Consider the following 27900-nt stretch of genomic DNA (forward strand, 5'->3'; position numbering starts at 1 on the left):
ACAATTTTTTTTTTTTCTGCTAGGTGAAAATATTAAATAAAGCAAGTGAAAGGAAGCAGAGACCTACTACCACGATGCTAAGCTGCATTCAAACAGAGCTACACAGGGTAAAACATCGACACAGAATTCCACTTCCACCTTGATAAAGACTGTCTGAACACAGTGATACTCACAGCCTCCTCAGCTTGTCTCTTGTAAGCTTTCACTTTAGTTTGCAGTTTGTCCACCAGATCCTGCAGCCTGAGAACATTTTTCCTGTCTTCCTCAGACTAAAGAGAACGACAAGATAGAGAAGCATCTCTTTTACCCTTCTCTGCATGAAATAGAGAGTAACATTTCTAATTGACATTGCTGACCAGTCAGACAGAAGTGATAAGCTGGATCTTCCTAACATGACCAGAAACAAAGTCATCTTCTGGTGCTTTCATTATTCTCCTTTTTCTACGTGTGACTCAGGACAGAGAGAAATCCCTCAGGGCCTTATTTTGGGTTCTGGGAATAAGAATGTATCAACACAAAGAAGCTTCCTGCCTACCTGGTAGGTCAGTTCCTTCACCCTCCGCTCGTACTTGCGCACACCCTTCACGGCTTCAGCGCTGCGCTTCTGCTCAGCATCAACCTCCCCTTCCAGCTCCCGCACCTGCAAGGACAAGCCCATCCCTGCAGCTTCCCTGGCAATGTCTCTCCAAGGACAGCCTCACTCACCCACAACCCCAGCCCTACCCACCCTGGCCTCCAGCTTCTGGATCTGCTTCTTCCCTCCCTTCAGTGCCAGCTGCTCGGCCTCTTCCAGACGGTGCTGCAGGTCCTTCACCGTCTGGTCCAGGTTCTTCTTCATCCTCTCCAGGTGGGCACTGGTGTCCTGCTCCTTCTTCAGCTCTTCTGCCATCATGGCCGCCTGATCAGAGCAAAGGGGCAAAGCCATTTTGGGGCTGCAGATATTTGGGGGACAGGACATTCACCATCAGCAATGCCAGGAATGTCCAACTCACATCTGTGATGGCCTTCTTGGCCTTCTCCTCAGCATTGCGGGCTTCCTGGATGGTATCTTCCATTTCACCCTGGATTTGGGCAATGTCTGTTTCCAGCTTCTTCTTGGTGTTGATCAAGCTGGTGTTCTGTTGAGCAGCGTCAGAAGTTTGTTTTTGTAAGTTCATTATTTGAAATCAAGAACATTACAGGATTTTCAATAATTTAAGACATAATTGTGTGAAAAATCAATACCAGAGATTTTTCTAGTAAAATTTCTTATCACTGGGGAAAAAACATTTTGTTTTGGTTTTTTTCCCCCAACAATTAATTTTATTAATATGAGAAAGTGCTCAGAAATATAATGTGTACCACATCTCATCCACGGAAAGCAACAAAAATAGAGTTAGGGAAGTCAATGAAATGACTTCCTCTTCAGCATTAGGGAAGAGTAATCCACTCTCAACAACTGAAAAGAGGAAAAATTTTGAATGTAGGTGGGATGAATCCCTTCCAGAATCATTTCATCACTTGAAACTGCACACTTTCCACAGATTTCAGCACCTGACTGCTCAATGGCTCTTATGACACATAGCTCGTGTCAAACTCTGCTTGATAAATGCTAAATCAGAGCCAGGAGTTCATCCCCACTTTCTTGCTAGTAAAAAAGTACATGAGGATTCCTCAGTGCTGTATTTCAGCTGACAAAGAATGAATGTTGCTGTGGTCTCAGAGTTCCATTCCCTGACTGCTCAGAGAACCTGGCATGTCCACGTGAATAAAGTGTCTGAGGACACAAGTAAGGCAGAAGCATGGGTGTCATTGTATGCAACATGGGAAAACAACCAGTGCCCACATTTTTTCAGCAAAGATCTCTTTTAGTACCATGATGAATACTTCAGAAAAAAGGACTGCCTTCCTCCTAGTTGAGCCTCCAGTGGTGACTGGAATAAAGCATAAAAGTGTTCTCCCACTTACTGAGAGTGCCATTTCTCACCAAATGACCTCACCTGGGTATGGAGGAGCTGCACACGCTCACTGGCATCCATTAATTCCTGCTCAGCCACTTTTCTCGACCGCTCCGTCTGCTCCAGGGCTGCCCGCAGCTCCTCAACTTCAGCCTGCAGCAGGTTTGCCCTGCGCTCCACCATGGCCACCTGCTCCTTCAGGTCCTCCTGTGACCTGAGAGCATCATCCAGATGGATCTGAGTGTCCTGTAGAGCCATTGAAAGAAATCATAAGCATATTTAGAGCTGTTGTGGACTGAAAGTATCAACTAAGATATTTCTCTGTTGGCAATTTCTGTTCAACAGACCTTGAGGACTCCCTGTGTATTTCTCAGGTTCTTCTGTGCCTCTGCAGCCTGGCGGTTGGCATGGCTCAGCTGGATTTCTATTTCATTCAGGTCTCCCTCCATCTTCTTCTTCAGCCTCAGGGCTTCATTCCTGCTCCTGATCTCAGCATCCAGCGTGCTCTGCATGGAGTCCACGACTCGGAGGTGGTTTCTCTTCAGTTGTTCAATCTCCTCATCTTTCTCTGCTATCTTCCTGTCAATCTCAGACTTCACTTGGTTGAGCTCAAGCTGCAGGCGCAGGATCTTCCCCTCTTCATGTTCCAGGGAGGCCTGGACAAGAAAAAATAAGAATACTTTTCATATGACAAATGTTGAACCTGAAGCTCTGAGTAAAAAAGAGTGCTATGTTTAGATAATATCTCTACTTTTCAAAGACCTCTTCTCCTCTTTTGTCTGGGAATGAGGTAAACAAGATAGCGATCCTAGACACTTAAGAGAGCAATAAACAATGCTGTGTACCTCAGCCTCTTCCAGAGCTGCCTGGATTTCAGATTTCTCCTGCTCAACCTGCTTCTTGACTTTCTCCAGCTCATGAATCGCCTTTCCTTGCTCAGCAATCTGCTCCGTGAGGTCAGAAATCTCCTCTGTGGAAACAAGGATCATTGGCATGGTCAGGCACAGAGCAGAATGGCAAGGGCCCTGTCCCACCAAGGTGACAGGCATCTTTGCAGACCTGCAGGCACAGACCCATGAACAATGGTGGTAATGGCTGATAGTGAGAAAGCCCAGTGAGGAGCAGAGGGCCAGGGACTTACGCTGCAGGTTCTTGTTCTCCCGCTTCATTGTTTCCAGGTGGTCCAAGGACTCCTCATAGGCATTCTTCATCTTGAACAGCTCCGTGCTCAGAGAGCGCGACTCCTTCTGCGAGGCCTCCAGCTCAGCCTGCGTTTCCTCATACTTCTGCTTCCATTCTGCCAGGATCTGAAGAGAAACGGGGTGTGAGTAGGGATGTGGCAGTCATGGGGGAATGCTCTGGCCAGGAGTCCTGGTGCTGGAGGCCAAAAGACCTTGTCAAAGTTCTTCTGCTTCTTATCCAGAGCAGCGCAGGCAGCATTGGATCTCTCCACGTCAATCATCAGGTCCTCCACTTCATTCTGCAGCCTCTGCTTTGTCTTTTCCAGGGAGGCACATTTGGCATTGACAGCCTCAACATGTTCCTCTGCATCCTGCAGGCGCTGTGCCAGCTTCTTCCTGGGAGGAGAGAAGCACAGTGCCACGTTAGGGCTTGGAAGGGCATGAGTTTTGTACTGTCATGAGTTGGTTATTTTGGAGGTTTTGATCCAAATGCTTTCCACAGTGGTGTTTATTGTCCATGACTGCATGCAGACAGCAAGATCTATCACTTCTGTGTCTTACCACTTACAGAGTATTAGGCCTGTCTTAGCATTTCTAGCCCTAAAGCCTATGTTTTCTCTTCCAATCTACACTCTGTCTTTCCCTTCCTCTCTCCCCTTATTTACAAAGACAGTATATCCTTGCCTTCATCCCATTCTTGTGTTAACCCACTCTCAGAGATTCCAATTTCCCTTGACCAGTTTCTCCCATCATTTGCCATCCTGCTTCCCCCACGTACTTGGCCTCCTCGAGCTCCTCCGTGCGCTGAATCGCGTCCGTCTCGTATTTGGTTCTCCACTGGGCCACTTCGCTGTTGGCCTTGGACAGGGCACGCTGCAGCTCCCCCTTGGCCTCCTGCTCCTCCTCATATTGTTCCCGGAGCAAGTCACAGTCGTGGCGAGCGGACTGCAGGGCGTGGGCCAGGGCGTTCTTGGCCTTGAGAACAATAGTAATGTGACCATGAATGGAAATATCCTTGGAAATGTCCTGACTGAAGTGCTGATGGGCACTAATTTTGCTCTGAGTAATGGCAAACTACTGAATGAAAATGGAAGGTCTGGGAATCTGCAAAACAATTAATATATAGACTGCAGGGAAGGGGCAACAAAACTGGTATGGGAAGGCTTGCACTGTATTACCTAAGTGTTTTTTTCCTCCCTTTCATCTTGTTGATTCTGTGATTTCATATGTATCTGAAGCTCCTCCTAAGCAGAAGGAATCCAATGCAATGGACAACTCAGAATTTGTAGAGCCTTCTTACCTTTATCTCTTCCTCTAAGTGCCTTTTGAGTTCCTCAATCTGTTGGGTAAAAGCCTGTTTGCCTCTTGACAGCTGAGAAATTAGAGCATCTTTCTCATCTACCTGGCGTGAATATTCACCTGGGAGAATTCAGATGAGTAAAGAAACCTTGTTATGACTTAGGTAGAAGTGTTAATCTTGATAATAAATGACCACATAAATATATTTTGCGTTAAACAAAATTTTACTTCCTTCATGGATTCTAATCACTGATACCTACCCACATTTATCTCCGAGGCTAGAAATGACCTGTCATGTAAAATCCAAATAGCCTTACTCTGTGTTTGCATTAAGCCTTGAGTTTACAGAATGAGAACTACAGTGCCATCCAGAGGGATTATAGCCCATGGGAATCTCAGGAGGTTTAACAAGGCCAAGCAATCCAGGCGTGGCCTCATGAGTGCTGAGTAGGGGGAATGATCACTCTCTGCTAACCCATTGGCAGTGCTTCTCCTAATGCAATTCATGATTCTCTCAGGGTCCTGTTTGCTGTCTTCATCTCAAAAACACATTTTTGGCTCAGGTTCAATTTAGTTCATGTTCAATCCTCCAAGACCCCAGGTGATTTTTTACCTTTTTTTTAAAGGACCCAGATAATATACAGTGTTCTCTTAAAAACACAAATGTCTTACCAGATTCTGTTTGTAGCCGAGCTCTCTGAGTACTAAGGTCGTTAATTATGCGCTGCTGTTCCTCCTCCTTTGTCTTAATCTCACTGAGCTGATCTTCTAGGGAGCGACACATCTTCTCCAGATTTGCCTGTTCGCATGAAGAACAGAAGGAAAAATGATTGGTGGCTCAACACATAATTTGTGAGAATATGAAATCTTATGAAGGAAAAAAGAATGATTCAGAAGCCAAAATTTCTCAGTTAACTGATATATATTACTAGGAAGTTTGTGCCCCCAGTTCCAGCATTTGTATATTCCCTGCCCATTGCAGGAGGGATGAAACGAGATGATCGCTAAGGTTCCTTCAAACTCAAACCATTCCATGATTCTATAATTTATTAATGTACACTAATATATTTTCAATAGATAACAAGAATGATGGGACACTGTAAAATGAAGAAATAATTTTAAATTCTGTTTGTCTCTTAGAGATTGTATCACTGAAGTATTAAAGGAAGGAAAAGAAAAATAGGAATAAAAAGGAAAGGTCAATTTCTATTCTAGGAGTAATTTCTATTTTAGAAAAAATTAAAAAGCAATAGGGTGAGTGCCTCTCATTTTGTAATATTCTGAACGAAGCAGTAAGTTCCCCAGAGTTCCTTAGGTTAGGTGTTACAGCTCAAATTTTTTAGCTCTCATGCAAAGGATACAAAAATTACTAAAATAATACTGAACTTTTTAAACAAACATACATGTTGCAAAGTGCAATCATTTATTCTAAAATATGACTAACTAAAATTTCTGTGTTAAAATATAACTACTTGGTTATGTTTGAATTAATGAGCAGAAATATTTGTGTACCTTGGCTTTGGAGACAGACTCCATGTTGCTGGCCAAGTCATCAATCTCCATCTTCAGCTCACTCTTCTCCTTCTCCAGCTTCTGCTTCACGCGTTGCAGGTTGTCGATCTGCTCCCCCAGCTCAGCGGTGCTGTCCGCGTGCTTCTTGCGCAGGGCGGCAGCCGTGGCTTCGTGCTGCAGCGTGGCCTCTTCCAGGTCACGCCGCATCTTCTGGAATTCTGCCTCGCGCTTCTTGTTCATCTCAATCTGAGCTGCTGTCGCCCCTCCTGCTTCTTCCAGGCGCTCGCTGATCTCCTCCAGCTCCCTCGACAGGTCAGCCCGATGCTTCTCTGCTTTAGCGCGAGAGGTTCGCTCTGCCTCAATCTCCTCCTCCAGCTCCTCAATACGGGCCTGGAGAACAGCAGGGACCCTTCACACCCGTGCCCTCCTCCTGCCTGAGCTGAGCCTGAGCAAGGGAGGGGAAGGAACAGAGACTTGCCTGCAGCTCCTTGATCTTCTTCTGAAGTTGCATGCCCAGGGCTTGTTCATCCTCAGTTTTGCTCTGGATCTGGCTGATTTCAAAGTCTTTCCTTTGGGCAAAGTGAACCGTGTTAGAGCTCAAAGAAATAACACAAGTGCTCCAGCCCAGCACTCAGGTGTCCCACAGCCACACTTACTTCTTCAGTTTCTCCTCCAGCTGCTGCTTATCATTCTCCAAATCCATGATGCTGTCCTGGGCCAGCTTCAGGTCTCCTTCCAGTTTCCTCTTAGCTCTCTCCAGGTCCATGCGCAGTTTCTTCTCTTGCTCCAGGGACCCTTCCAGCTAAACACAACAAGACCATCAGTGCTCTCCCAGCCAGGTCGGACTCCATACCTGTGCTGTTCCTGCTCTACATCTGTGTGCTTACATCGTCCACTTGCTGCTCCAGCTTGGTCTTGGCCTTGGTCAGTGTATTGACTTTGTCTTCTTCTGCCTGCAGGTCATCCAGCGTTTGCTGATGGGCCTCTTGGAGGGCTTTCTTCTCTTTTGTCAGCTTCACAATAGTCTCATCCAGTGCTGCCATCTCCTCCGTCAGGTTTTTCACCTTTGAGAAGAAGGGAGGAAGTGTAAATAAAGGAAGTAGATATAAAAGTCCTGTAATAGGACTGGGCTCTTTTCTGGAGTGCGAGTGACAGGTTCTGCCTCATACCTTGTTTTCGGTGGCGTGTTTTTCCTTCTCCACCTTGGCCAGTGTTAGCTCAAGGTCATCAATATCTTTCTTCAGCTCTGAACATTCATCCTCCAGTTTCCTCTTCTTGGCTGTCAGCTCAGCATTCATCTCTTCTTCTTCTTCCGCTCTCTCTGTCAGCTCCTTAATTTTGGCTTCCAGCTGGATTTTGGTTTTGATGAGCTGGTCACACCTTTCCTCAGCATCAGCCAAACCATCAGCTTCCTACATGATTCAGTTAAACAAAACAGTTTTCAATTATTTAGTTTTTCTTACTGATTTTCACGGAACAACATAATATTGTCAAAGATGCTTTGCAATCTACTTTGTTGGTAAAACCTAATAATATAAGAGTATATGTTTTAGACTGCCTCCATCCCCTAAATGAGGGAAAATATCACCGTACATTCTTAAAGTCTTTAATTTTCATTCAACTTTAATGTTAATTTGACAATAGTGTCGTTGTTCATTGTATCTTTTGATAACTATACTTCTATTGCATTTTTGTGGACTGGAAATAGTAATAGATCTTTGGCATAGAGGTCTACTACAGAGAGCCAGGTAGGCACATTTTTTAGGATATAGTGTTTTAAAACCTGAATGTTAAACCCTCAAACATTCTTCTGAGAAATTCCTGTTCAACTCTTCACTAGAGATTTTCTGAGCATGAATTAGATGTTTAGCTTTGGCAAAATTTTGTGATAAGGTCACTGTTCCACAAGCATATTTCTAGCACTACTTTGGGATAATATGTCTTTACTGAGACATTTTGGATGATTTTATATAGGATATTACAAGTCAAAAACTTTAGCAGTACTCACAGCCTGCACTTGGAGCTGCAGGTCATTTTTCTCCTGCACAAGCTTCACCATTTTCTCCTCCAGCTCCTTCCGCTTTGCCTCAGACTTTGCAAGCTCTTCCTTGGTTTTCTCAAACTCTTGTTTCATGTTGGCCATCTCCTTCTCAGACTCTGCACTCTTCAGCAAGGGCTTGATCTTGAAGAACAGCTTCATCCATGGCCAGTGTTTGACATTCATGAATGCACGGACATTGTACTGGATGCAGAAGATGGACTCCCTGAAAAGTAATAACAAAACATATTTTGGTACGTATTTTAAAGTCTATAAAACCTATTCAACAGTATATATTAATATGTATAACATGAAATTCTACAATAATACTTTTTAGTTGTGTATATATATATGTTATCTATATATAGTATAAATGTATATATATAGTTCTGTATATCTCTATGCAGAAAACATTTATCATGTATTATTAAATATATATTTTTAATAATATTTAGATCACATTTTATATATAATATATGTATTTCTGCAGAAAACCTTCCAGTACTACATAGAGTATCAACCTGTATGGATAGTTTTGGAGTCCAGGTGTTTGGCTCACTTTTATGGCCAATGAAAAGGAGCACTTCCATAAGTTGACTTGATTTCTTTTATGACAGTTATCAAGGGGAAGAGGACACTTCTCTTGTGATAGAAATATGTGTTTCTTTTTATTTTAGCAGTCACCTAAATTAATTAGTGTAAACTAGATATCAAGTTTCTGGATACATATATAAAATGTAACTTAATGAATTCAGCAAAAATTAGTACAGAGTGTTAAAAAAATTTATTTGTTTCCCTAAACTGGGATTTTACACTGCTCCATCTATTTTCAGGATATATCCATATTGGCAAACTGAATTAATGAGAAATAAATGAGATTTTTGTAAAGCAACTTCTTTTCAGTTTTGTTCACCCCATTAGTATTTGACAAGGATTGGCCCAGCAGGCCAAGTAAATATCTACCTCCTCTCCATCATTTTCTTGAACTCCACCCTCATCAGGTAACCCCGGCACATGGCCTGGGTGCGGGTGATGAGCTGTGCCAGCTTCTCATCCCTCATCTCCTCCAAGAGTCCCAGCAGCCCAGCTTTGAAGAACACCTTGGGAGAGGGAATGTTGCAGCACATCATTGTCAGGTAGAGCAAAGCCCAGGGACTCAGTGAATGGAGAGGTTTGTACCTTGGTGTGTCCAAATTTGTACTGGGTGTGGTCCACATCGATTGAGCCAAGGAGCTTCTCAGAAGCCTTCTTGCTATCGATGAACTGTCCCTCGGGGATGGCGCTGGCATTAAGCACCTTGTATCTGTGGCAGGAAATAGAATATGGAGAAGGTCAAATTCCTGGAAGCTCAATCAAACCTGTATTAGCCAATGCCATTGTTAAGATTTTCTGGAGGGGGATCAAGTGTGGAAGACAGTTGAATAAATCTGAACTCTTCCTTGAATAGAAATCATGCTTTCATGGGTAAATATGTTTTTAGGGAAAACTGTGCATTTCTCTTAGTCCAAAGATTTTTGACACGGAATAGGTACTGATTTCCTTGGGTAACTGCTGACATATTTCACATGCCATGTTATCTAAATGCCTTATTTCTAAATGAGAACTTTATGTACAAGAACAAAATATGTGGCAAGGGGAAGCAAATCCCAGTCCTAAAAAGTGGCAGTACATACTATCTGAGTATTTTCCAGCTGATACAGAACAAGAAGCAAGATACTTTCATTGTATTTGGTTTTCCAACAAGTTAGTCTAGAATGTCCTTTAGTATCTTTATTCATGTCTGTGCTGACAGGTGAAAGTCATCTTGCTTTGTTCTCCAGGTGCCTAAGGTAGTCAATTTCTGTATGGTTAAAAAATACTTTACCTCATACCAGAATATGAATAAAGAACAGGAATAAGTAATAGCTCTTTTAAAATGTCTTTTTTTCTCAATAGCTGTAGAAAGAAACCGGATGACTAACTTGGACAATTGACTTTGTATACCTAAAGGTATGTACAGTGAACCTCTCCCCTAACTCCCACAGTTTTTAAAACAACTAGGAAATGCAAATTATTCAGCATTTGTGGATATGGTGGAGGGTGATGACGTGATCTGACCTCTGTTTAAAGTCTGCATAGAGGATTCTGCTGGGGAACCCTTTCCTGCAAATCCTGATCCCTTCCAGCACGCCGTTACAGCGCAGCTGATGCAGCACCAGCTCGTGCTCCATGGCACCTAATAAATCACAGAATGAAATAGTATTTCATTTTACTGCACAGAGAAGATCAGATATATCACACATCTGAACTTTAACAACTTACCGGGTGTTTTTGTTTCATTAGGAATAAGGCACCGCACAAAATGGGGGTGAGTGCTTCTCAAGTTAGCCATCAGCTTGTTTAAATTTTCCTTAGGAGCAAGAACAAAGCCTTAGGTTTAAAAGTGTCACTTATACAATCTCAATACTAGGTGGAGATAAAAACACTAGAATATAACCATAGTCAGTAAATTTTTTTTACAGAACTTTTGGGCAGTTCTGAAAGAACACTTCCCAAGATTCAGTAAGAATTCCTCTTTACTAGAAGCAAATTATTTTATCCTTTCTGAACACAAAGATATATTAGATCAATATAAAGCTTTTTGGAACTGAATTTCTGTTTTTCTTTTCATAATGTGGTAAGTTTAGAATGATTATTCTACAGTACCCGGAAGAGAGCTGAAACAGTCTGGAAAGAAGAACCTTTCTTCTTGGCGCCCTTCTTGCCACTGCCACCACTGCTCTCTAAAAAGTAATACACTTTTGTAAAGAAGCGAACAACAAAAGCACACAGAATCTGAAAAACCTTGTGTGTTCATCTTTAAAAATCTAGCAAAAATAAAAATACTATCAAAGTTTGCAAATGCATACAGTGGTTAAAGTTATGAAAAGAGACCTGAATTTTTCAGACGACAGTAGTAGGAAATCTAGTGACGTCAAGCTGAAATTTAGAAAGTGCTGTCAGGAAATAAAATGTAACATTTTGCATAGAAAGATATTTGAGGAACTAAATTAAAAGCTAGTGAATACACCAAATGCAGTGTTTATGTGTCCTTACATCTAAGAGTAAGCATAAATTTAGTAGCATGTTGATACATTTGATTGTATTCCCTGAAGTATTTGGGAATGGCCCAGATTTCAGAAATCTGCTTTCTCAGCTAGAGAATGCTGGTTTAGTGCTTTAGAACAGCTGTCTTATTCTAAAACCTACAGATATACTAAGGTCTCTAGGGAGTTGTAATATCCTTTATTAGACTGAGATCCAAAAAGATATGAAGTTTCGGGTTTTCAATTTTAGAAATGTAAATATTATTGCAAATTATTATCACAAGATTCTAATTTCTTTTTCTGTAAATTTTAGTAGAAATGATTTCAAAGAAATCACCTGCTTCTGCTGCACCAGCAGAGGCAAAGAGTAAAGCCAGGGTCTTCAAGGATGATTTCTGGTACAGCCCCACAACAGTTTCATTCAGAGGGTCCTTGTTCTTCTCCAACCAGCCAGTGATGTTGTAGTCCACTGTGCCAGCATAGTGCACCAGGGAGAAGTGGGCCTCAGCCTTGCCTTTGGCAGGCTTGGGCTTCTGGAAGTTGTTGGACTTGCCCAGGTGCTGGTCATAGAGCTTGTTCTTGAAAGAGGTGTCAGTTGCCTTGGGGAACATGCACTCCTCTTCCAGGATGGAGAAGATGCCCATGGGCTGGGAGAAACAGCAACGTATGAAGGAAGTGTGGAAGGAAGGAAGAAACAGAGGCAATGTATGTAAGAAAGAGGAATGGAAGATAAAAATAATCCCAAAAAATTGTCCTCAGTATGTGTAATCTTATGTTTCTCCAGAAAGGACATTTTGTTAGTGGATATGTCACCAGTTATACAGAAACAAGCTCCCCCATAAGATTCAGGGTTGTGATGTAATAAAGATCTAACATGTAGAAATTAATTTTGTACATGTTAGATGAAAGTGGAAAGCAAAATGAGTGAAAGGAGCAGCATTCAACTATAAGAAAGAGTTTAAACTTCCTATATGCTCTTTCTTTAATATGAGACAGAAAATTTCTTAAGAAATGTTAAAATGGAGGTTGCTCCATGTATTTACTTACACAGCATGCATTAAAAAAATACACACCTTTGAGTATGAACTTCAGTGTAGTGACTAAGACTGAAATTTTGGCTCCATAAATCATATCTATAAGGCAAAAAATCTCTCAGGCAGTGAAATAAGAGACAAACACAAATGTATATGAAATGCTTGGAATCCAGAAAAAATCCTGGTTCGTGCTGCATTAAATGTGAGTGCCTCTGGTTAGCATGGTCTAATTAGAGCATAGAAGATTCTTTTTACATTTTACATCTGAAAAACTATTAAGTATGTGGGGGCCAATAACCTTCTCAATGAGCTCAATGCAGGCAGCCAGGTCCATGCCAAAGTCAATGAACTCCCATTCAATTCCCTCCTTCTTGTACTCCTCCTGCTCCAGCACAAACATGTGGTGGTTGAAGAACTGTTGCAGTTTCTCATTGGTGAAGTTGATGCACAGCTGCTCCAGGCTGTTGAACTGCAGAAAGCAAAGATTTACTTACTTGTGAATTTCAGTTCCAGGAACACTTTCCATCTTCCAATAGGCTTCATCCTTATCCCATTAGGGTCTGCATGATTGGAATCTTGAACTTCTAGTGCTGGAACTGGACAGGTGACTGGCATATTCCATCCTCTAATATATCTACCCTTTTAGGCCCTGGCAGTGTCTCAACATATTTCTGAGCTCTGAAAAGATTTGCAGAGCTTAGTCCAAGTCCAGCTTTTTATTTGTTTGAATCTGTGTACACTGCATGTCTATTCCCAAGCATTCAGAGGAAATCTGGCTTCAGCATTAACAAAATCTTACTTTAAAAAGGCACATATTACTTCCTCAAAGTCTCTCTCTGATATTATTTATCAGTTTTCAATGCAATTTTCACTTCTGCATGCAACAACAACCATCTACAAATATCTGCAGCCCTGTGGCATACTACATGTTATGAGAACCAGAAGGGTACCATTCTTAGAGTAAAAGGCAGGATTATGCAATAAATGAAAATAACCCATAATTGAAATAGAGCAAACCCCAACCCCCAGATTTTTCCAATTTCTTAATGCCTCTTCCAGGAAACATTTATGGAGTTCCTCCTCTTACATCAAAGATCTCAAAGCCAGCAATGTCCAGGACACCAATGAAGTACTGCCTGGGCTGCTTCGTATCCAGCTGCTGGTTGATGCGAACAACCATCCACAGGAACATCTTCTCAAACACAGACTTAGCCAGGGCACCCACTGAATTGTATACCTAAGAAAAGGTTAAAGGAAATCTACCATCTGCAGCAAAAGAGGAAGTTCAAAAGTTTTAATTCAAGTCTTTTTTTTTCTATTATCACTTGTCTCTTACCTGCTGCACAGTCTGACCCTTGGTCACGTATTCATTCCCCACCTTGACTCGGGGGTAGCAGAGGGCCTTGAGCAGGTCTGCTGAGTTCAGACCCATCAGGTAGGCAGCCTTGTCAGCAACTAAGGAAACAAGCATAGAGAAGGATCAGATATTAGCTCTCCAGTGAAACGATCTTGCAGTAATTCAGAATTATTTCTGCAGAAGCCACGTATACCTTACCACATTCTTTAAAATATTGTAGTTTTTCTTGACTTGCTAATTTTTTTCTGATTTAATCTATATGATTAATAAAGGTAAATATTATTGCAATACCTTTACAGTGAACATGCAAGAGACTAGACAGACAAAAGGAGCAAGGGCCATGAAAATGGCAGATCAAAGAGTCACAATTTCTGAATAAGCAGAATAGGAAAGTGGTTGGTGAAATACACTGTACTGAAAATTGTAGTCAGTGAAACTCTACTGTCATTGGAGAGAGAGAGAGGTAGATTAGTGAGGTAAAATGCCAAAAGTATGAATAGGATATCTTGTACAACTTTCATATATTGTCCCTAAGGATAAATATCAAACACATTAAGTCTTTCCCAGCTCTCATTTTATCTGCAGCTGGGTTAACAAACACAAGCACCACAGCACTGCATATACTCTGTCATCACCTTCCAATTTGCTGCCTGTCCCATCTCATAATGAAGCTGATAGCATGCACCAGTACTATTTACAGAGTTCTTCAATGTGAGGCTGCCAAACCTCATTACATAAGATATATACAGAGATGCTAATTTTGAACTGCTTTTATTTTATGTGTTATTTCCAACTAGGCATTTAAGGCACATTTATAACTAGAAAGATGAAACAAGAAGAAAATTTCAGTTTTGTAGATATGTATATACATATATATATACATATATACACACACTGTGGTTTTATGCAGGCCACTCCACTATAACTATATCATTATTCATTAGTACTTGAGAGTTGCTCCTGGTTCTGTGTCAGGTCTGAGAAGCTTCCATTCAAGACAGCAGCAAAGCTTGCTTTACTTCTGCCTGCCTCCTACTCTGACAGTCAACAGAAGCATGCTTTAGGAGACACTGGACCTAATTTTTTGCATTGTTCAAAATAATCCGCAGGTTCCGCTGAGTTGTGTTCCTCCAGAGAAGTCCTCTGGCTAACACCCACTGCTATTCTGCATTACTGGCACTGGGGAAATGCACAGGCTGAGTCAATGATTCTGACCCTGACATGCTGCCTTTAACTTAGTGAGTGTTCGGTATCCTCTGTGCTCTGGGATGGGTTGTGCTGGTACCTTCGGTGCCATCCGGCTCTGCCTGCTCCTCACGCTGCTTCTGCTTGAACTTTAGGTTCCCATAGTGCATGACAGCCCCTGTCAGCTTGTAGATGGCTGTTTTCTCATCTGGAGTGAAGCCCAGGATGTCAATGGCGCTCTAACAAATGAGTCATTAAGGTAAGTACCCCAGCTGCTAAAGGTCAGAGAAATGAAACTTCACCTAAGAGAACTTCTGCTACTTACGTCCGTGGCCATCAGCTCTTCCTGGTCGTTAATGCTGGGAACTGTGATCTCACCTTGACTCACGTACTGATAGTCATAGGGGTTGGTGGTGATCAGTAACATCTCTGAGAAGAAGGACAAAACCGAGACAGGTCAAATGCAATTGGCACGGGAAGGAATTCAGTGTTGTTCCATGACCTTTGTGTGGAGGAGTTAGTGCTCCTTCCTACCAATTAGCTCCGGCTTCTTGTTGGACATGATCTGATAAAAGATGTGGTAGCTTCTTTCCGCCTTGAGCTGGAAAGTGACTCTGGACTTCTCCAGCAGATCTGGCAAGGATGGTAGGACAGAGTCAAGCACAAGAAGTGGGGAAGGCTGGAGGGAAGGGGGATCAGGCCAGAAGGGTGTCTTACATGTTTCAATGTCAGCAGAAGCCAGCTTGCCTGTGGCACCAAAGTGGATTCTGATGAATTTACCCTGAAAGCAGCAGGAAAGTAAATCAAGACCTCTTTTACTAATCCAGACAGCAGGGATATTCAAATTGGTGTTGACAGTTGTCCCAAGTAATGACTTACAAAGCGTGAGGAGTTGTCGTTCCTCACGGTCTTGGCATTTCCAAAGGCCTCCAGCAGTGGGTTGGCGCTGATGATTTGATCCTCTAGTGTCCCCTAAAACAGAAGTCTTCTTGTCATGACCTAGTTCATCAGGAACCTGGATAGTCGCAGGTTTCTACCCCTGGGACCTCACCTGCATTTTGCCTGACGTTTGCTCCTCCTTCTTCTTCTCTCCACTGGCTGCAATTGTTGCAAAGTACTGGATGACACGCTTTGTGTTCACAGTCTTCCCGGCACCGGATTCTCCGCTGTCAGAGCCAAGAGAGAAGCAGAGGGTGCGTGGTCAGGCAGGAGGTCCCCTGGCACCGGGCAGCCCCGCAGGGACCCGCGCAGGGGCTGTACGTACGTGATCAGGATGGACTGGTTCTCCCGATCTGTGAACGAGGCAGAAACAAATAGACATTGTAAATGAAGAACACAAAAGTACTGAAAATGAATGTAAGTTATGGTAAGAAAAAACCTGCATTTCCTCTTTGTTTACTCCTAAGTCTTTTTTTCCACTTCAATTCCTTGCAAAGCAATTTGCACTTGCACTCTTACCTCAAAACATATTCACACCACTTATGACCCAAACTTAGAGAGGTATGGATTTGATGGGGGGACTGCTAGATGGATAAGGAATTAGCTGGAAGGCTGCATGCAAGGAGGAGTTACAGTCAAAGGCTCCATGTCCAAATGGTTAATGAGTGGTGGAAAGACAGAGAAGGACTTTTTACCAAGTCAGGGGCAACAGTTTTGGGCTCAAAAACGTAGATTTTATGATGATGGCGGTGAGCCATAGCCACAGGTTGCCCAAAGATGTAGCCAATATGCCACGACTAAAAGTGTTCAAGGTCAGCTTGGACAGAGCTTTGAGCAACCCAATCTACTGGAAAATGTCCCTCCAAATGTCATAGGGAAGGCCCATGACATTTTCAAAGATCCCTTCCAGCACAAAACATTCTGTGATTCTATAATGCTTTGCCATTGAAAACCCTTGAAGAGCCATGTGCTGCTTCTCTGTTCCACTCTATGGTCTTTTCCTTCTCCTGCGTACAGTAAATTGTTTTAATTTTCTGCTACACAGACTGCTTTTAGAGCATTCTTTTAGAGAAAGGGAGAGTAAAGACCCATGACAAAGGAATCCTGATCATGGGTAACACTTTGGACCTCAATAGCACAGAGAAAGAAAGGAATGGAAAAGGTGGAATCAAAACTAGCAGCAACATATAATTCTATTTCATTTTTGATGACAGAGTTTTATCAAGACAAACCAGAAGAGTTTTGATATGATGCTTATGATGAGAGCCACTCACCAGTCAGCATGAACTGATAGGCATTGTCAGAGATGGAGAAGATGTGTGGAGGGGCCTCCTGGCGCTTCTTGCCTCGGTAGGCCAACACCACCTCCGGGTTGTACACCGGCAGCCACTTGTAGGGGTTGACGGTGACGCAGAAGAGACCCGAGTAGGTCTGCAAGGAAGGGACACAGCACGTTGGCTTCCCCTGAGCCTGGCCCAGCACTTCCTGCCGCTGCCCAAAGGAAGCTGCTGCTGCCACTTACGTAGATCATCCAGGCTGCGTAACGCTCTTTGAGGTTGTACAGCACAGCGGGTTCGTGGAGGTGGGTCATCATGGCCATGTCCTCGATTTTATCGTACTTGGGAGGGTTCATGGAGAAGATTTGATCTTCCTTCACGGTCAGGGTCTGTCAGAAGGCACGAAGGTACATGCATGTCAGCTAAGAGCCAGAGTGGGAATGAACTGCTCTTTGTAAATCTTGCATTTTACCCACCTCTCCCGCTTCAGTCTTGACAGTGACTTTGCCCGATTCCCTGCTCTGGATTGTGCTCTTCACATAGGACTCCTTTGCATGTACCACAAAGACAGAGGTCTTGGCATCAAAAGGTTTGTTCTGGGCCTCAATTCTCTCCTTCTCTGACTTTCGGAGGTAAGGAGCTGCCTCCCCAAAGACGGCCATCTCAGCGTCTGTAGACATGGCTGCTGCTTACTACACGTAATGTAGCAAGTACCTGTGAGGGTGGAGAAGATACTAAAATACTGCATGATGGAAGAAACACTCCTATAGCACATTAGATAGCTCTTGCTTAGGTATCAACTGGATTGCCTTTTTTCCCCTTCTAATTCAGAGTTCTGTTCTGCTTTTTTTTTTGGGTTTTTTTGTGGTTTTTTTGGTGGTCAGATCTTTAGTCCTACTGGACGATTGCATTCACAGAAGAATGCTTTCTGTCTTTTTGTATTTGGGGCTCCAGCACAGGAAGGACATGGAGCTGTTGGAGTGAGTCCAGAGGAGGCCATGGAGATGCTCCAGGGGATGGAGCCCCTCTGCTCTGGAAATAGGCTGGGAGAGCTGGGGTAGTTCAGCCTGGAGAAGAGAAGACTCCAACGAGACCTTCTAGCAACCTTTCATTACCTAAAGGAGTTCCAAGAGACTCGAAGGGGAACTTTAGACAAGGGCCTGGAGCAACAGAACAAAGGGGAATGGCTCACAATTGAAATAGTTTAGATTAGATATAAGGAAGAATATTTTTTACAACAAAAAAATTTCTTTGCCTTCTTCGGCAAAGACAGACTTCACGACTTAAATTGGTGCTATCAATTCAAATGAATGGGTGCAATTTCCTGACTGGTTTTGTCTCTAATGACATGGTTTTCCACTTGATTAATATGTTATAACTCAAATAAGAACAATTCCACAAAATAAACACATGAGGTTGAAAAATGGTCCCAGTTTTTCATACAATATTAACATTGCTTATATTATCTCACAGTTTCTTACAAGATTCCTAACAGGAATAATACTAACTATTCCTAGGAGGAATAACACTGCCATATTATATATCTTAGTATATACTATGTCAGCATATATTATGTTATTATGTATTATAGTATATTAGTTTATGTTATGTACATTACACCTATATTGTATATTGTGTTATTTTATAGACACTGAATGCTGTTATCACAATATATCTTTATGATGCTATTAAAAAGTATAATATATATAGTAGGTTAGTAGACATTAATATATGTATGTAATGTGTCAGTAGATTAACTTTTTAAAGTACTAAACTATTTTCTTTTGATTGTTTTGTTTGACGTTTCCTGAAATCAATGCTATGCTAACTCTCCTTCACTGATTCAAAGCATGCTGGTTACATTCCTTACATGATTGCTTGTTGACATTTTATAATTTTGAGGGATATATCCTAGTGATAATATCTGACAAAATTAATATAAATTAATGTAGAAAGTAAATGTGAAGAGTTTACTTTCCTGGGTGTAAATATTTAAAACTGAATTTAGTTGCAGTTCCATCTCTCTTTTTCCAGTTATCCAAGTAGATATCATCCTTCATTCAGTTCCCAAAAGCACCAAAAATCTTTATTCAGATTACAAATATTTGCTTATATAATTTTCTCACAATTATGCAATATTTTCAGAGGCAGAAACAAGCCTGTAAGAAAACTCAGATTGCTTGCTTTTAGCAGTTTGATATTTTGATACACAAAATTCTAACCACATTCCTCAAGCTTCCATGTGAAAAAAAGAACATATTAACATTATTTAAATATATATTTCTTTTTCTGTTGCTTCACAGTCAGTGCCAGTGACCCTGGATGTTTGAGATAAATGCAAAAAACCACCCCAAATCATTGGAAAGTACTTTCTGACATTTTGGCTTTTTTTCCTTAAGACAGTTTCTCCAGGAACTGGTCTCTGCTGGAGATTCCTGGGCAATGCTGCAGTGATCAGTACTTTTAAGATCACATTCTTAAAGAATCTTGTGACAAAAATATTGGCAATTCAGCCCAATTCTAGTACTGTATTTATACAATGGAGATAAACATAATGAATACCAGGATTTCCAGCATACCTGCATAGAAGCCCTGCCTTAAAGCAGCTCTACCTTTCCCTAAAAAGTGAATAAATCAAGATCTTACCTTCTGTGAGACAAAGAGTTGCAGATTGGAAGACAGACAGTATTAAAAAAACCAGAATTAGTAACTTACTTCTTACTGCTGCACCCCGGACAACATTTATACACTGAAAACATATGGTTGGTTTGAAAGCAGACTGAAAATCCCAGCTGACACTGGCAGACCCCCATTGAATGAATATGAGCATCCATAGGAATGCACTGGAACTTGTGGAATGCAGGGCCAGTTTCCCTTCATTCCCCACCTCCCTAGTCCCAAGCCCTGAAACTCTTACCTTAGAGATTTCTGAGAAAGGACAAGACACACAGATCCCAGGGTACTTTTATAGGATCTGATCTGCATATGTAGCCACCACCTCCTCTTTCTTAGGTCAAAACATTTTTGGCAATCTTAACTCCTAGCAGAATTGCGATTCATATTAGAAGTGAATAGATATAATTAGACATAACAGGTCTGTGAATCAATGTCCTATAAATAATTTGACAAGAAAGCATGAGAAGGGGGGGAAGTGGGAGGGTGTGCTAGAGGAGATGAAAGGGGCTACACTGGTTCTGTAATCCATCAGATGCTGACTCGCACAGAAAAAGTGAAGAGTAACAGCCAGTGTGTCTCATAGGAAACATGTAGGGATGGAGAGAAGGCAAATGCTCCTGCCTGCTGCAAGCACTCAGAGTCCTCAGTGTGGAAAAGCAGGAGGGGTCCTACTGAGAAGCAGGGTTATTGCTAGAGGAAGAAAATCCCAATGCAGGAAGAAGCATCTGAAAATGAACAGAAGTTGCAGAAGTGAGAACCAGGGGATGGTAAGAATGATCAAGTTCTAGAACGGACCAAAGCCAAAGCAACTGAAGGGGGGAAGAACGAGTCTGAATGTAGTGATAAGGAAGGATATGTGAATAAAGAAGAGGAGTCCCTGGAGGTGTTTAAGAAAAGACTGGATGTGGCATTCAGTGCCATGGTCTGGTTGACAAGGCGGTGTTAGATCAGGTTGGACTCGATGATCTCAAAGGTCTTTTCCAAGCTAGTTGATTCTGTGATTCTGTGAAGTAAATAGGGATGTGATTCCAGCGGGATAACAGCAAGTCACCGTGCACACAAGGAGCAATAAAAGAGCAGAACAAGTTTAGCTTGAAGATAAAAGCTTCAGAACCTGAGGTCATTGAATTGAGTCCCAGACGAAAAGCACAGGAATTAAATTCTTGGTTTTGGAGCTGAAGGGTTTCAAAGATCATATGAACAAGGCTGTGGAAGAGTTGTACTGAACTTAAGACATATATCCCTTTGGAGTCAGGAGAGATAGGTGCCATCTCAACATACAGTAGTCATTCAGCATTACTTTTGCAGGATAAGTGTGTAAGGAAAGATTTAATAAATTTACATCCTCTGAAATAGAATCAGTCATACCCTATGCTGCTCTGGAAGATAGGCAACTATTTTCAGAGGGATCTGAACCTCATGATAGTTTGTGTAAAAAGGCAATCTACTGTTCTGATCTCTGGGATATTCCCCACCCAGATTAAGGAGGGGACACATGTTCTGTATTCACAAGGATCAGAGCGGTAAAGAGAGCAGTGGAACCATTCGCTTTACTGAGAAGCAATTTTCTCCCCATGCAACAGACCTGGATTTGTTGGGGGTTTTGGTTGGTTGGTTTTGGGTTGGTGTTTTTTTCAGTGTGGTGTTTTTGGTTGGTTGGTTTGTTGGGGTTTTTTTTGTTTGTGCTTTTGGGTTTTTTGGTTTTTTTCATGCATTGGTCTTCACTTTCCAAACTACAGTTCCTAACACAAACAAGGAAATCTGAAGTGTCACATCTCAGCAGCTTCACCTGGTCCCACAGTGTACTGCTTTCCAAATTACAGCACCAGTTGTGCTCCTCCCTCTCTTAGCATCTCCTACTCAGAGGTCTGGATAAGAAAGTGAGGTAATTCCTTCCTCCTCTTCTCTCAGCTGACTGCATCTCTGTGATGGCACTGTAATCCTGGGTGTGGGAAGGAGATTGACAGACATCAATTTCATGTTTGGAGAAAATTCTCACTGAAGATAAAACTGAGGCCTATGCTTAAGCCGTAACAGCTAAACCCTCATCAGAATATAAAGCAGCATTTCTTTCATGTCTTTAATGCAATTATATTGTGTGAGAACTCAGGGTTAGTTTCAGGTATTTCAAGGACTCTATATGTGGTGTTATTTTGCTGGTGCATGCAGTTTTTGACCTGGATTAAAACTGGCTGCAAAGAAAAAAAGGAAAGAAAAACTTATGGTTTTCCCAAAGTCATACATAATACTGGCATAAAGCTGATAGCCACCTAAAAACCTTGATTTGCAAGATTTTTTCAAATAGATAAAGAATAATCCAAAAAGGTTTGAAGACTCAAAAGGAAGTAGTTTTTCAAGGGATTTTTCAAAATTACATGAAATTGAAAACTTCCACAACCTGTAACATACTGCTTGATCTGATTTCACTTCTATTTTTCCTTTCCTTTATTCACCTTTGTATTCCTAGTCGATATCCTACCAGTGTGGGAGCTTGAGCTCATAGGAACTAGAAAATGACTCAGTTGTCCCAATGTAGTTGTCTGCCTTAGACTGAGCTGAAACATATGCTTGGCTCTAGTAGTGTTGTCTACAATGGCAGCTCAGACATTCAGCTCACTCACTACAGATTCACTTGGGCATGAAGATGACTAAAAGCAGATATTTGAGTTTGGAACTGAAGCTCCCCCACACATGTAACAAACCCAAACCCAGTACTGAGCCTCTATCCTTCACTGAAATTTGTCCTTCCTTGTGTCCAGTTCCTGCTGATTTTGCCTCTTCATTCGTTCTGAGCGTGCTCACACTGGCAACAGTTACTGAAGCTAAAATTGCTGTATTGCTGCTTGAGAAAGGGGAGACAGCAGTTGTCTGAGCAGAGGAATCTATAAATCCTTCCAGCAAGGCTGCAGTGAAGAGGGAACCTTGAGCAGCCTCTTCAGCCAGCTCTCAGGCCTGTTAAAAGGCAGTGGCTTCTTCAAAAGGAAAATATTTAAGGGCAAATTTTGCTTTTTGAGCATAATGGCAAAAACTATGCCAATAAAAATTTCTCCTTTTTCTTATAACCTCTTCATATTTTACCTTTACAGTGTGTTCAGTTTGGGCTAACAAGGCAGCTTTCCAAGAAGCCAACAATGATAAACTTTAATCCCTGATAAATACCAGCTGGAAAGCAATTGCAACTGATTGTGGATGTTCACTAAACAAATACTGCAACCTGAAAGGGCACGAAGACTAACTTAGGATACATTCCTGGAAAAAAAAGCATACAGAGAACAAAAGAAATTATTTCCCATCTTAGCTATATTCTAGAAGTTGTCTGGGTCTCTATTGATTCCCTGATACTTTGCGATCTGCCATCATCAGTGCTTCACCAGTAGAGGAAAGGACTCAATAAGCATCGTGCCACAATATTTTTCTTCATTGCCTGACAGGCTCTCCCCCTTCTCCCCTCCCTCATCCTTGGGCCCGGACAAAGAGGTTGCAGCCACTCTGGATGGGCACCACATCCAAGCAGAATACCCTAGAGGAGGGGCTGCAGTGTGGACAGTGTGTGGGTGTCCAGCAGTGTGGCCAGCAGCCCTGCTGCCCCTGCAGCCCTGACGCTGGCGGGGCCCTCAGCCTGCCTGGGCCTGTGGCAGATGTGCCACGGGTGAGGACGCCCAGCCAGAGCTCAGCAAGGTGCTGGCTGGGAGACGTCAGAGCAAAGCATGGGGTGACTGAGGCTGAAAAAGTAGTGAGAAGAGAAAGGGAACTGTTGAAATTCCCAGAAAGATGGATAAACCAGCTCACGGCTGGTATTTACAGGCGTGTCTTCCTGTACTGCCTCTGGCAGGGCCCAATGGCACGGGAGAGGGTGGTTCAAGGCCCTGGCGGAGGCCTCCCATCTCTCCTGCTGTGACTGACCAGCTTTCTCCTCCCACACCTCCCCTCCCATGCCCTGCTTTTGCAGTAGACGAGCTGGATGTAGGTAAGCAACTAAATGGGGAAATAAAAATGTGTTAGCATTAGCAGAACAAAGTTCTCCTTCTTCTGCCTCGTTGGCAGAGGGGCCCTTCGGTTACTGCAGCTCCTGAAGATGGCTCCAGGAGCATTTCCACCTGTATTGTGGCCTTTGTGGTGGGCAGGAGTGTCATGGTGCCCCATCTCCAGCCAGGATCTGTCCACACTAGGGTTCTGGCACAGCAAAAAACCTATGGATGGAGGAGAAATGCAATGTGCTAGAAGAGCAGAAAAGAGCTGTTTCGTGCTCAGCTCAAGTGCAGTTCCGTCTTTCACCCTGCCACCCTTTCTGAAATGCATCTGGTACAAAACCAGCGATGTGTTAATGGAGGTCTCTGATGAGCCCTTAGAAAAGCAGGGCATTTAGAAGCACTCTGTGATGGGCCATGCAGCTGGGCTGTGTTTGACATCACCAGTCACAGGGAAGAGAGGTCCTGCTCATACAGAGTTCAAGGGAGCACCAAAATTCCAGAGATGCTCAGCTATGATGGATCCTGAGCTATCGTTTCTGAAATGGATGGAGTAGTGTCCCTTCCCAGATCCAGCTGTCTTCTGCTGATCAAATGTTATTTTTATATTTTATTAAGAATGTCTATCATTTTAAAGCAGTGGTTTTACAGCACTTGTAGACTGGCTGAAGGATTAGGAAAGATATTCAAAAGGGACATAGGAAGGTCAGCTAGGGACTGACAGTTCTAGTGGGATGGTCAAAGATGTTTAGGACTTGCTTTAAATGAACAGCAAGTTCGAGGGAGCTGCTAAAGCTTTACACAAAATACCAATCAAGTCAGTATTCCACTCTGTGTCTTGGCAAAAACAAGTTTATCAGTAACAAGAGAACCTATCCATCTTTGCTGCTAATTTACCAGGCTCTTAGACACATTGAATGTATTCCCAAACCATCTAATTTGCTTACCCATCTGTAAAGTGTGATGTGTAATTAGATGACCGTATCCAGCTAATGTTGTACTTTACCATCACATTTCCAATCAACATGTAAATGTTGAATGTCTAGTTCAGCTTAATGCAAAATACAATATTGTGGGCTAATAATCTGTTCTTAGGAAAATGAACAGGCCCAGTATGTTGAGAATGACAATAAACAGACAGGAGGGTCAGGTTGTGCACAGAGCAGAAGGGTTGAACCTAGAAAGGCAGTGGAAGGTTTGACTGAAATGATAAATAGAGTCCTCAGTCTTAGCTATTCTTTCTTCCATAGTCTTTTAAATGTGGATTCTTCTCACTCATCCTACATGTGAATGGATATAATTTTGGGCTGTGCATGAAACAAAATTACCTCAGAGAAAGGGAGTGAGGATATCTCTTCATGCCACTTCCTCACCATGTTGGTTTGACTGCTTGTCAATGCTTGAAATGAAATTTGAGTTTCCCATACTTTTAATCTTAACCAAATAAGGAACATTTTTCAATTAATAAAAATTGTATTTGTGTAGTTAGATACATATTTACATATATATATGTGTATGTGTGTGTGTGTGTGTATACACTAAATGCTTCAGGAATCTTTATTCCTATTATTTTATTCCTTTCTTTTTCCTAAGAACTGACCAAAAAAAATTGAAAGAATTAAGTCTTAGGCCATCAAAGGAATGCATACTTCTCATTGCAAGAGGAACAATAAATCCATATAATTGTTACCGTTCTTTACGGATTTTTTAAAATGCAAATGTAAAACTGCTATGATGTTTGATATACTTTTAAATGTGAAGATGAACTTTGTACATGTACTTCAAAAGTCATGAATGCTAGAATAAATAAATATATAAATAAAGCATGCTAGTCACTGTTCATATGCGAAGATCTCTACTCTCTTTATTAGCTAGACATAAATGATAATTACTGAAGAAAGCAACACAGAGGTTTACATTTTATGCATGCCTCATGTCACTTTTTAGCCTTGGGAACTTCATTCTTCCTCTCCTATCTTCTTATGAATCTCCCGGCTCTTCACTCGGAGCTTGTTGACCTGTGACTCTGCAATGTCAGCCCGCTCCTCGGCTTCCTCCAGCTCGTGCTGGATCTTGCGGAACTTGGACAGGTTGACATTGGACAGCTCCTCCTATGTGGGGAGAGGGAGTTGTGAACACAACAGGCAGTGTGCGGGCATTTATTGCCTGAAAACTGGGCAAACAAAAATTCAAATGCCACAACTAGGCTAGCAGAACAGATTCAAAACCAAGATGAGAAGGTGTTCGGGATGTTATGTGTGTCAGAAGAGAAAAGAATATTGGAATGTCAAAAAGACATTATACACAGCATGGTCTGGGCAGAGTTCATGTCATAGTCCTGAATACACAGACTGACAGCGGCTTCTGACATCCAGGGCAAGGTATAAAGGAAGAGATAGAGTGAGAAATGAGCTACAGCAAAACAAATAGGGTTCAGGAAGTATAGTTCCTCCCAAGCCCAGCAAGTCTTACTCTCACATTCCCCACTGTATCAAAATATCATCATGTTGCATCAAAACAGTTAAGGTTTCAAAAAGCTGTACAAAGGAAAACATCAATACAGAATTCTACCTCCACCAGAAGAAAGTCTGGTTTGAACAAACTGGTACTTACAGCCTCCTCGGCTTGTCTCTTGTAGGATTTCACTTTCATTTGCAGCTTGTCCACCAGATCCTGCAGCCTGAGGACATTCTTCCTGTCTTCTTCAGACTAAAGTGGTTGGCAAAGAGGAAAGAGAGTCAATTCTTGGTGCTACGTCACACAGGATTAACAATTGCCCTTGGCGATGGTGTGTGCAAAATGTGGCTTGCTGTGAGCAAACCCTGTCAGAGCAGGAGACCTCCTGCCTTACCTGGTAGGTCAGTTCCTTCACCCTCCGCTCGTACTTGCGCACACCCTTCACGGCTTCAGCGCTGCGCTTCTGCTCAGCATCAACCTCCCCTTCCAGCTCCCGCACCTGCAAGGACAAGCCCATCCCTGCAGCTTCCCTGGCAATGTCTCTCCAAGGACAGCCTCACTCACCCACAACCCCAGCCCTACACACCCTGGCCTCCAGCTTCTGGATCTGCTTCTTCCCTCCCTTCAGTGCCAGCTGCTCGGCCTCTTCCAGACGGTGCTGCAGGTCCTTCACCGTCTGGTCCAGGTTCTTCTTCATCCTCTCCAGGTGGGCACTGGTGTCCTGCTCCTTCTTCAGCTCTTCTGCCATCATGGCTGCCTGATCAGGGGAGCAAAGGGGCAAAGCCATTTTGGGGCTGCAGATATTTGGGGGACAGGACATTCACCATCAGCAATGCCAGGAATGTCCAACTCACATCTGTGATGGCCTTCTTGGCCTTCTCCTCAGCATTGCAGGCTTCCTGGATGGTATCCTCCATTTCACTCTGGATCTGGGAAATGTCTGTTTCCAGCTTCTTCTTGGTGTTGATCAAGCTCGTGTTCTGTTGAAATGCATAAACATGATTGTGTTTTTGTTAGCTTGCAGTGTCATATCAAGTACAGCATAAGTGGTTTTTTTAATATAGATTATGCCATCAGATTTTAAGAGAATTACTATGGTAGCTGTTAATTTCTCAGGTATGATGTGTTTTGGTATTTCACAAGCATAATCCATGAAGTCTTTTCTCAGTTTTTCAGCAAACAAAGAAGGAATTTAGACTGAAAAATGAAAAAAAATACTTTCCTTACCATTTTGTGAGCATAAAACATTGAGATGGTTCTATAGAATACTTATAATCACGTTGTTAAATTACATTCGGGACAGTTAGTGTGGTCCTGTTTTGTTCATGGTCAGCCTACATTTGCCTTTAAGTCTCAAATGGAAATGTGAAAGGTGTTGAACTCAAGTAGAAGAGTAAGAACCTCACGCACTTCTTTGAATTTATTAATATTGAGGTATCTGTAGTCTAGTGAAATTCATATTTTATCTACATCTGAAAAGACAGTCTTAATATTATCTATCACCTATTACTTCTTATTTACTGTGAAAGCCACTACATTTAACAGAATACTGTTACAGTTCAGCCAGTCTTCAGTTCATTTACATGAATGGAGCAATAGTATAAATACTAACTATGATTATAGACTTACCTGGGTATGGAGGAGCTGTGCACGTTCAGTGGCATCCAGAAGCTCCTGCTCAGCCAATTTCCTCGACCGCTCCGTCTGCTCCAGGGCTGCCCGCAGCTCCTCAACTTCAGCCTGCAGCAGGTTTGCCCTGCGCTCCACCATGGCCACCTGCTCCTTCAGGTCCTCCTGTGACCTGAGAGCATCATCCAGATGGATCTGAGTGTCCTGGAAAGAGAGATAAGACAGACCGGGAGGAGTGCATTTTCTATTTTTCTACTTCCTATTTTCCAATCAATATAGAACTGAAAGAATTAAAACACAGGAGAAATTTTAGCTGCGTCAGAAATCAGCACATCTTTATTGTGCC

The 27900-nt window shown here is 42.4% G+C and overlaps 1 protein-coding gene and 1 long non-coding RNA gene across 5 annotated transcripts in view; one reads left to right on the forward strand and one right to left on the reverse strand.

The window, feature by feature from the left end:
* Positions 1-16839, forward strand: part of LOC125335736 — a 70562-nt gene extending 53723 nt beyond the window's left edge. For both annotated transcript variants that reach the window (XR_007207527.1, XR_007207528.1), the window contains exons 5-10: positions 8084-8221; positions 9903-9956; positions 14533-14661; positions 14764-14867; positions 15752-15974; positions 16762-16839. This is a non-coding gene — a long non-coding RNA (uncharacterized LOC125335736). The remainder of the gene's footprint in view (positions 1-8083; positions 8222-9902; positions 9957-14532; positions 14662-14763; positions 14868-15751; positions 15975-16761) is intronic.
* The window catches only part of LOC125335723 (myosin-1B), a 41897-nt gene that overhangs the window by 622 nt on the left and 13375 nt on the right, over positions 1-27900 (reverse strand). Inside the window, exons 1-37 of one of the 3 annotated variants that reach the window (XM_048323562.1) lie at positions 17301-17504; positions 17070-17213; positions 16822-16978; positions 15873-15900; positions 15660-15774; positions 15488-15580; positions 15326-15389; positions 15143-15241; positions 14934-15037; positions 14709-14847; positions 13403-13521; positions 13154-13303; positions 12365-12535; positions 11370-11679; positions 10653-10729; positions 10269-10356; positions 10065-10182; positions 9147-9270; positions 8931-9067; positions 7938-8193; positions 7099-7341; positions 6817-6993; positions 6586-6731; positions 6408-6498; positions 5930-6319; positions 5090-5216; positions 4419-4537; positions 3897-4093; positions 3331-3514; positions 3079-3244; positions 2783-2907; positions 2285-2593; positions 1980-2183; positions 993-1118; positions 728-898; positions 536-640; positions 174-269 (exon numbers count right to left, since the gene is read on the reverse strand). In XM_048323562.1, coding sequence (XP_048179519.1) covers positions 174-269; positions 536-640; positions 728-898; positions 993-1118; positions 1980-2183; positions 2285-2593; positions 2783-2907; positions 3079-3244; positions 3331-3514; positions 3897-4093; positions 4419-4537; positions 5090-5216; positions 5930-6319; positions 6408-6498; positions 6586-6731; positions 6817-6993; positions 7099-7341; positions 7938-8193; positions 8931-9067; positions 9147-9270; positions 10065-10182; positions 10269-10356; positions 10653-10729; positions 11370-11679; positions 12365-12535; positions 13154-13303; positions 13403-13521; positions 14709-14847; positions 14934-15037; positions 15143-15241; positions 15326-15389; positions 15488-15580; positions 15660-15774; positions 15873-15900; positions 16822-16978; positions 17070-17213; positions 17301-17504 — 5673 coding nt within the window. Of the gene's footprint in view, positions 1-173; positions 270-535; positions 641-727; positions 899-992; positions 1119-1979; positions 2184-2284; positions 2594-2782; positions 2908-3078; positions 3245-3330; positions 3515-3896; positions 4094-4418; positions 4538-5089; positions 5217-5929; positions 6320-6407; positions 6499-6585; positions 6732-6816; positions 6994-7098; positions 7342-7937; positions 8194-8930; positions 9068-9146; positions 9271-10064; positions 10183-10268; positions 10357-10652; positions 10730-11369; positions 11680-12364; positions 12536-13153; positions 13304-13402; positions 13522-14708; positions 14848-14933; positions 15038-15142; positions 15242-15325; positions 15390-15487; positions 15581-15659; positions 15775-15872; positions 15901-16821; positions 16979-17069; positions 17214-17300; positions 17505-25306; positions 25580-26081; positions 26178-26319; positions 26425-26511; positions 26683-26779; positions 26906-27554; positions 27759-27900 lie in introns of those variants that run through there. The other 2 variants (XM_048323563.1, XM_048323564.1) reach the window with 2 other exon arrangements.

The sequence above is a fragment of the Corvus hawaiiensis genome, chromosome 19 (assembly GCF_020740725.1).
Source record: "Corvus hawaiiensis isolate bCorHaw1 chromosome 19, bCorHaw1.pri.cur, whole genome shotgun sequence".
NCBI classification, from domain to species: domain Eukaryota; kingdom Metazoa; phylum Chordata; class Aves; order Passeriformes; family Corvidae; genus Corvus; species Corvus hawaiiensis.